This window comes from Bactrocera latifrons, unplaced genomic scaffold, assembly GCF_001853355.1.
Source record: "Bactrocera latifrons isolate USDA-ARS-PBARC rearing strain unplaced genomic scaffold, ASM185335v1 scaffold_530, whole genome shotgun sequence".
Lineage (NCBI taxonomy): Eukaryota > Metazoa > Arthropoda > Insecta > Diptera > Tephritidae > Bactrocera > Bactrocera latifrons.
The window spans coordinates 3,412-13,612 of NW_017537191.1; the positions used below are offsets into that span (position 1 = coordinate 3,412).

The window sequence follows — 10,201 nt, forward strand, 5'->3', positions numbered from 1 at the left end:
ATGCACTTTTCACTTACTAACACTTCACTATAACGTTTTTGTATATACATTTTTTTAAAATATTTATTGCAAATAAAGCTTTATTTCAATTATTTTGTTTTAGTTAAATTCACTGCATTTGCACTGCAAGAATAGGGTTGCATACTAGCAAATAAATAGTGTTGCCATATCTGCCTAGTTGTCAACAAAAGAACATAAGCAAAAACTTTATACCCCAAATACATAAAAGGAAAACGCCAAAAACCTTTAGCAATTTTTTATAAAAAAAAAGGTTGCAGAAAGGAGTTCTACGCGAAAGAACTTTGAACACCCCGGTGTTGGATCGACCAGGGCTATTTTTTTTGAAGCGCGACCGAAGGCCACCAGTGCAGAAGGGAGTTCTACGCGAAAGAACTCTGAACAGCCTGGTTTTGGATCAGCCAGGGGTATTTTTTTTGAAGCGGGGTATAATGCTTTTGCTTATTTCCTTTTGTTGACAACTAGGCAGATATGGCAATACTATTTATTTGCTAGTATGCAACCCTATTCTTGATGTGCAAATGCAGTGAATTTAACTAAAACAAAATAATTGAAATAAAGCTTTATTTGCAATAAATATTAAAAAAATTTATATACAAAAACGTTATAGTGAAGTGTTAGTAAGTGAAAAGTGCATAATATAAGTGAAAAAGTTATTCACATTAAACAAATTATCAATTTAAAAGTTGTAAATTTTTTAACTTTAAACGCAAATATCTTTAAAACTATAAGTCAGCGGCAACTATATATATATATTTTCGTGATCTGGAGAATGTCACCTTTCCAATGACACCCATTTTATCCTCGAAATTCGGGGATGCTATTCTAAATTTTACCCTTTTCAACTTTAAACGCGAATATCTCGAAAACTACAAGCTCCTGTGGCTATAATTATATACATATATTCTTAATCTGGAGAATCACCTCTATCCGACCATATTATTCCCGAAATCCTGGGACGGTATACTAAAGCCGACCCCGAAAACACAGCTACTGTAATTTCTTTTTAATGCAAACGTAATTAATATTTGATCTGGTAACACTACGTGTGATGTCAAATTTTTTGTTTTCTTTTTCAAGTGCATCAATTGGATTGAATATAACTGAGACATTGTTTATAAGAATACGAAATTGCCATCAAAGTGAGTAAATTTCATACTTATAACAATTATTTATTTTAGTTCTATCTTGTTTGCTTCTAAAAATATAAAATATAAATGGTAATAATAATTCAAAATGCTAAATCGTTAGATGAAAAATCCGTCAAGTTGATAAAAATACAAATTTGATTGCAAAAACAATGCACTTACTACATTGCAGGAGATATTATTATTATAGTATCTTTCGTTATCTCTTGATAATTCCGCTAATGTTATAAAATTAATTTGTAAAATATAAACAATGTGGGCAATACTATATAAAAGAGTTGTGCAATAAGCATATTTGAATATGCTAACAAAACAACTATCAATTAGCTTCCAAAAATGAGTGTTTTATCCTTGTTGTATTTTATTTAAAACAAAATAATTTAATTTTTGATTATAAGAAGTTATGTTAGTTAATGTGGTAAACTGAATTTCCTTACTTGACTTCTGCTTTTAGGCAGAAGTTCCGTTATATCATGCCTGTCCGTACTAATTATCATTAGGCCGTACTTGTACATATTTGGCCTAAGTATATCTCGGCAGTATTCTTTAAAACCATTTGGAAAATGTTTTATAACTGTGCAACAAATTTTTTCGTATCTACACTTTTCATAAGTGAATAGACGTCAATGAGTGAAGACATACTATACTATACTATACTATACTATATATACGACATACTCTAAATATGTTCATACTGTATAATATAATATAGAACTACTATTAATTATTATATTTATATTATTATAATTATTTTTATTATAAATGTGTGYATAAGTTTGTTTCATTGTATCATATGCATACATAAAGATATTAAAAAGGACCCTACTTGATATCAAAAAAAAATATACATATATATACATATATCTTACGGGTTGAAAAAAACAATCACTTTTGGCTGATTATATTATTTGTAAACAATTTTGAAAAAAGAAAAAAAAAATACATTTTTCAAGACATGCCACGTAAGCATACATAAATCAAATTCGTTCAGGAGATTATCGGGAAGATATTCGAAATCAAGAATGTTCAGTTCACGGAGAGCTGAGAAGACAAAAGCAAATGGAACAATACAATTTATTGAAAACAGCAGAAATAAGTAAGCGGAAGCAAGTTCATGTAGAAAACAAAGCTGAGCAACTGACAGCTAGAAGTGCGATAGAAACGTAAGAACATTGGCGAGAAGCATTATTTTTGCATATATGTTGGCGAGACAGGATTGGTATCTCTTTAACGATACTGAATTACAGTATCAATTGGTCAATTGATTATTTTATTAATTATTTAATTATTTTATTAATTAAACTGCCAGTTTTTTCACAAACATTTGATGAGTATATGTATTGGAAATGTTGTACTTTTCCAGAAAATAAATAAGAGCATAAATTTTTGCAGCTCTATTTTATGGGTGCACCGGCCGGAAAACTTACAAAATAGTATACAAAACTATCTGACAATAATATATTATAACGGTGCACATTGGCCGGTCCCACCGCTTGTTGATGTTTATTAAGTAGAATTTAATAACTGGACAGAAAGATTGGTAACCAGACATTGTGAAAACAGCCTTAAATTCATTTTTTTTTTCCAATGAAATTTATCATATTCAAAATTAAACTTTGGTTTCTTATATCGACAAAAACAAAAGCCGCTAATTTTTTATTTCAAATAAGCCATCGGCGGCTGCAATCGTCGAGGAAACGCGAGCCCATTTCTTCGAGTCGGTTGTGTTTGAAAACGCTGTAACTCATGTTCTACTCAATATTTTTAGTTTCAAAATTATATTTACACTATAGAAATATATGTTAATAAATAATAATAAACTTAAAGCTCCATCTGTTTACTGGTCTTAGAAAAAATAACTACGTAACAGGCCGTCACGTGCGATAGCCCCAAACGTATAGTAAGAGTTCACAGTTGTAGGTTACCACGGCATGCTTAATTCTACTTTAAATGGTTTGTTCATATTTTTTCTTCATGGCATATTATTTCATCACCCTACGTTGCAAATTTACATACATACTATATATTTCATCATAAGTATTTATGTATGTGTGCTTACCTTAATAAGCGTATTTCTGCAACTTGAACTTTGTTGCATCATTATTTAGCATACAATGATATATAAACTATGCACTGAATGCCGGCATTTCATGTTTGCAATCAACCGCACAATGAGTACTACCTTTACGTCAGTTGATAGCAATTTGTTGTTGAATTTCGATTTTGGGTGAGATTTTGCAGTTATATAGGGATATTGTATATTTAAAAAATTTAAAACTTATATGTATATTACGAACAAATATTTACATAGCATATTCATATTATTTCCGGTCTTTTATATTTTTATTAACAGATAAACCTTATAAAAAGTTTGTAACAAGGCAATGCAGTTGGATGAGTTCAATGTCTACAGTTTTTCTAGGAAAAAATAAAAGTCGAATATAACTTCGAAATAATTTAGGCAACTATGAGTGGAAGCAGTCCTCTAACACAAGAAGATGACAGCAGTACTGTTATTAATGAGTTCCAGCGTCTGCATAGTCCTAAAATTGATTATTCTAGTATTTGTGGGAAGAAAGTCTTGGTAAGTCCAACAGAAGTACAGTTCGAACTGCTAAAAAAGAGGCTAGAAGAGCGCACAGAAGACTGTCGTGGTGAAACAATATATGAAATCGGTATAGGGGAAGGTAAAATTGAACATTTATGATTTAAGTCGAGTTGTCGAATCATAATATCTTTACGGTTACGCAGATGGCAGCGACAATGGCTTGGATGAGGACGAGTATCGCGCTTCGGTCGCTACATTGCAATCGTTAGCCACAACAATCGATTCTGATGTAGTTTTACTGAGGCAGAGAAAAGTTGAAAAGGGATTAGCAGGCCAGTATTTGATAAGGAAACGTGTCGATACTTCAGATTTCATGGAAATTCGGTAGTAAAACCAATATATAAATTTATATATATGTACATAAGCGTGCCCGTTATTTCCCAAGATATTATTTTTTTGCTGAAGCTCTTTGAATCTTTGGTTTATTTCTTTTGGTTGGTTTATTTTGAAGGTAAAAACAATAATGCGAAAGAGAAAAGATGTTAAAATAAAATAGGCACGATTTAAAACAAAAATAAAGAGCTTGTTTACGTTGGATAACTTTTTTAAGGCGAAATTCAAAACTTTAAGGGGCTTAATAAGTAAAAAAACAAAAGCAACCTGGGAGGGGAATGACAGATACTATAGTACATGAATGGATCTTATCCTATTTGGAATGAATTTGTATTTAATCAACTATTATCAACTTTTGTTTAGTGTTGCTGTGGTTGGAAATGTGGATGCAGGAAAATCTACTTTGCTCGGAGTTCTAACGCATGGTGAATTAGATAATGGGCGTGGGCATGCTCGCCAGCGATTATTTCGGCACAAACACGAAATGGAAACTGGACGTACTAGTTCTGTGGGGAATGATATATTAGGTATGCTAACTATTAACATCATCAAATTATGTCTATGCGATCTGCTTACCCTCCTTACAAAAAATGAATTACTATATTTTATTCCTTAGGGTTCGATAGTGTTGGGAATGTAGTTAACAAGCCTGATCATGGCACTCTTGACTGGGTTAAGATTTGTGAAAAATCCGCCAAAGTTATTACTTTTATTGATTTGGCGGGGCATGAACGCTATTTGAAAACAACAGTATTTGGTATGACAGGACATGCCCCGGATTTTGGAATGCTAATGGTAATTCATCTAATAGTAATATATTGAGCTTTCAGTTTTAATTTATTTTTTTAGATTGGCGCCAATGCTGGAATTGTTGGTATGACAAAAGAGCATTTGGGATTGGCATTAGCATTGTCGGTACCAGTATTTGTGGTCGTTACAAAAATTGATATGTGCCCTCCTAATGTTTTACAAGATAACTTAAAATTGCTTTTTAAAATATTAAAGTCCCAGGGTTGTCGTAAAGTACCAGTAATGGTAAAAAGTTCAGATGATGTTGTGTTAAGTGCCACAAACTTTGTTTCTCAGCGTTTGTGTCCAATTTTTCAAGTTTCCAATGTTACTGGAGAAAATTTGGAGTTACTAAAAATGTTTTTAAATTTGTTAACAACCCGAATGACCGGGCAAGACAACTTGCCCGCTGAGTTTCAAATTGATGACACCTATTCAGTGCCTGGTGTTGGCACAGTGGTTTCTGGAACTTGCCTTCAAGGTCTAATAAAACTGAATGATACCCTTATGCTTGGGCCAGACGCATTGGGTAATTTTATACCGATTGCTGTAAAAAGCATCCATCGCAAACGAATGAATGTTAAAGAAGTGCGTGGGGGTCAAACTGCTAGTTTTGCATTAAAGAAGATAAAAAGATCTCAGATACGTAAAGGAATGGTAATGAAAATGATCTAATAATGTTTGTGTTATGTTGCTAACCTAAATCTTTCAGGTAATGGTTAGTCCAGAATTAAAGCCTCAAGCATGTTGGGAGTTCGAAGGGGAAATTCTAGTTCTTCATCATCCTACAACTATATCTTCCCGTTATCAAGCCATGGTACACTGCGGAAGTATTCGACAAACAGCATCCATCATCAATATGTCTAAGGATTGTCTACGTACTGGCGACAAAGCTCATGTAATGTTTCGTTTCATTAAACATCCAGAGTACATTCGAGTTGGGCAAAGAATGGTTTTTCGAGAAGGTCGAACTAAAGCAGTGGGAAACGTTTTGAAACCAATAACAAATTCGGTTGCTTTACAACATCGATCTAAACCGAATAAAATGCAAGGGCGCGGCCAAAGTCATAGCCAAACTAATTCAAACGCAGAACCACAAAATCAAAATCAAAACCCCAATGTTCAAGCGGCAATATTAAAAAATGAGATAAAACAAAGTTTTGATGGAGTGCTTGAGACTTGTGTTGATAAACGCGATATCCGTGGTTCAAAGCACCAGAAACGCAATTCTTCCCACGCTGCCATACCAGTAAGTGGGTTAAGTATGGGAAGCTCTTTAAGTGATTTACAGACCCAAGCCAACAGCTCTAACATTGCTGTCAAAAAATAAAATTACCACATCGGCTATTATTTGTATTAATTTATTTTGCTCTTCATTTAAATAAAGTCGATTACATTTTTGTTTTGCTTAAAGGCGATTGGATTTTAAAAATATAAACCGTTTTTTATATAATTGTATGCGTTATTTTAAAATATCTGGAAAAATTACAAGTTATGAAAAGAAAATATATCTTACTACCATATTTTTTCGAATTACTACAAATGGTGTTTTGTAGCGGCAAACAACGTTTCTAAAGTAATTTTGCTGTTAATCCGACAGTTTTTGTCCAATCAATAATCCGTTTTGATAAGTTCCAATCGTGAAATTTTTGTTAAGCTTTGAATTTTGGGTTTTTATTTTAAAATTTCTGAAAGGTAATGTAATGTTAGATCCACAAACACTGCTCTGTACCAATTCACGTCTGGGCTGCAGAATTCGCTGGATAATGGCGAGGTTGCGATCTGTGCCTTCCTAGACATTGAAGGTGCATTTGATAGCGCGTCTCACACTAGCGATCCCATTCACTAAGCGGAGATCTCTTTCGGGCCTGAGGTCCCTAACAATTGAAGGCACAGAGGTGGAAATGTCTAAGGAGGTCAAATTCCTTGGTCTTAGACTCATCATTATTGTGGAGTAGGCATTTTCACTTAACGCTGTCCAAAGCAACAAGAACACTTATGATTTGCATACGCCTGGCCGGCAGATCACGGGGATGCAAGCCAAGTATCATCAGATGGCTGTATACCATGATAGTGAGGCCTATCGTCACCTATGGAACGGTTGCCTGGGCCACCAAAGCAGCGCAGTCTTCGATGATTCGGAGGCTGTCAAAGCTGCAAAGACTTGCATGTGTCTGTGCTTCGGGGGCAATGCGCACATGCCCCACGGTGGCACTGGAAGTCATACTAGAGCTCACACCGCTGCATCAGGTGATCAAGCTAGCAGCAAAACTCACCATGCCGCTAATGTCAGCGGAAGGCTGTGGAAGAGGGAAGGTAATGTCCTCTAGACAGATGGACTCACTAGCGGAAACCACACCGCTAGCCCTCCTCCCAAAGAACAGCACCACGAAAGAAATTAACCTCAAAAAGAACTTTAAAGTTATTCTAGGCAGCAAAACGGAGTGGAATGACTCCACGCTGGTAAGGCTGCTGGAAGACAGTACCATTCAATGGTACACTGATGGCTCTAAAACCCCAGAAGGTATTGGGGCAGGCATTGTGGGACCACGTACCGAGGTGTCCATACCTATGAGCTGCTTCCCAAGTAYCTTCCAGGCAGAAGTTTTTGCCATCTATCAGTGCGCTGAAGTCAACCTCAGCCGCAACCAGAGCATAGCTATTCTTAGCGATAGTCAAGCGGCTCTAAAAGCGATCTTGTCATACGACACCAAATCGCTTTTAGTTGAGGAATGAAGGCTAAACCGCCTATGCTTGTGCAATTGGGACCAGAGCCATACATAGCGGTAGGACCCCACACTCTTAAGGAGCTGCTCCGTACGGAGTAGAGAAAACGGCACTGGCGACAGGCAGCAAGCATGCGCCACGCCAAGCTGCTCCTGGGAGGATACAATCTCTCCAGGTTTAAAGAACTAATCCACCTTCCCCGAGAAAAACTTCGTCTCCTCGTCGCAATCTACACAGTGCACTGTAAGCTCAGGAAACACCTGTCCAACATGGGCATGGTCTCCTGTGCTAACTGCCGGTTCTGCGACCTGGAACAGGAAGCACCAGCACACCAATCCTGGATTGCACAGCAATCTGTGGAAAAAGACTCAAGGCCCTGGATTCTGTCTACATCAGCACGGATCACATCACCTCACTAGCGCCCGGCAAACTCCTGGAACTATTTAGGCTGCTGAGGCTCTGGGAGGTCATGTGATATAGGAGAGGGCACAATAGACCCTAGGTAGCGTTGCATTACCTCAACATCATTATCTATCTATCTAATGTAAAATTTTAAGTAACAAATTGAAATATGCCGTAAAATAAAAGAGAAAATATCAAGGCACTGTGCCATTTTAATGAGGTACTCTGTTACATAGAATTCGAAAACGAATGGCAATGATAGGCATAATTAATACTCGAAACGTTGACTGAGTTCCATCAAGATAAGAGAAGTTGTTGATAATGTCAACGTGAAAGTTAAGTTTATTAGTTTAAGTTGCAAAAATCTCACACTAGGTGTGCTCCTTATCATCGTTCGAGTACAGTTTATGAGTGATTAGCTCAAAAGGGGCAACAATAATGCTAATAAATATATAGCGTTAGTAAAAAGTATTATAGAACTAAACTTTTTACTTTCAACCTCGCATACACATGTGAATAAATATACACTTATGGACAAAATAATAGGTGTGAGATTAGCTGGTACTGTTTTTAGGACAGATGGTATAACTGTTACTTTTTTATGCAGTTGTATTTTTACGACGAATGCAAATGAACAGCGCGTCAGTATCAAAAAACTTGCATTATTATTTTGTTAATTTTTTGTTTGACTGACAAGTTATAATTCCTTAATTCAATTGGGTTGGCCAATTAAATAAATGAATATAAGTAATATTTAAAAAAAATAAGTGATTCTTTCAAAGTACTTGTTATATCAATTTAATTATTGGAGTATTTGTAATTTTATATTGCCTTTGAACACAATTAACTGAAACGAAGAAATTATTCAGAAAGGGTCGTAAAAGCCACTGCACCGATGTGGAGAACAAATACATTGGAAATATGTTAGGGTGGTTTGAAAACTTTCCCACTGATGCTCTAAAGAAAACAAGAAAGTTCAAGAAAAAGTGGTCAGATTGATGGCACAGTTCCGATTTCTTTGGCGATATTCGACCTTAAAGTTCAAAAATTCCCAAAATTCGAACATTTCGAGAAGCTATTTAACCACATTAAATACACTTTATTCACAATTTTCTCTTCAAATTAAACTATAAACTTTTAAATAAATCCACATCACACTTTTAGCAGGTTTTTTACCTAAGAAATTTTTGTTATAAAAATTACATTTACACGCTGTTTACTTCTTTTTTCAAAAAAAAAAAAAAAAAACTTTTTGTGACTTCATGACAACTTGCAGCGGAAGTTGGACTAAATGGTTATTTACCGGGGCGTAAAGCCATGTCCGGCATACACTTAAAATACCAAAGCTCAAAATACCGACAAAATTTAAATATGCAGCTAAATCAAAATACCTACAAATCCGAGCACCGAAAAATCAAAACACAGACAAACCAAATGACAATATGTGAAAAATATTTTATCTTGTCCGCACTTATTTCTATCGAAGCACAGAAATAGAATTCTACTGACTAAGGGTTATAATTCTTAGCGTGTTCGTAGCCTCGAACGAACAAATCCACCTTCTCCTGATTTGTCGGTATTTTGATTCTAAATTTCGAGATTTTGATTGTCGACATATTTTGCAAAACCTTATGCTACAATATTCTAAAGAAAACAAGATGACGACCCGAAATATACATCGCGGTCGGCATATACGTAGTTAAATGATGCAAATAGAGCTGCATGATCCCAACTCGATTGAAAACTTGCGGAATGATCTTAAGAAAACAATAACAGCCTTTTCATTTCAAAAAAGTGTGCAATTGTGCCGGAAAGCAAAGGAACTTTGAGATTATACCCCATTGGAAACCAATCAAAAATTAATTCAATCCATGCTGAATAAAATTGTATAACTTATGAAATCCATGGATGATATACAAGTAATAACACCCATGGATTGAATAGATCTTCTATAATATAGATAACTTGGGATTTTTGTTTTTGTTTAGAAAATATATAATTTTGACCAAAGCTATTTCTTTTTTTTGAAATATATTTCAGTTTTAATATTTGGAATCAATGAATTTCCCACATATAAGGATTTAATAAAGTATAGCAAAGATATACATATGTAGCTACAACAAAATTGTTTCAATTGCAAATATTTCAAAGTTATTAAGTAAAAGTCGCTCACACC

The 10,201-nt window shown here is 34.9% G+C and overlaps 1 protein-coding gene across 1 annotated transcript; it reads left to right on the forward strand.

Annotated features, from left to right (window-relative positions):
• Positions 1 to 1,098: 1,098 nt before the first annotated feature.
• On the forward strand, positions 1,099 to 6,288 carry LOC108974163 (GTP-binding protein 1; the record flags this gene model as incomplete). Its single annotated transcript, XM_018941853.1, is given in 7 exon segments — positions 1,099 to 1,160; positions 3,520 to 3,853; positions 3,918 to 4,098; positions 4,471 to 4,634; positions 4,724 to 4,902; positions 4,957 to 5,553; positions 5,609 to 6,288. Coding segments are annotated over 6 exon segments (1,959 nt in total). The 3' UTR covers positions 6,227 to 6,288.
• Positions 6,289 to 10,201: the final 3,913 nt, after the last annotated feature.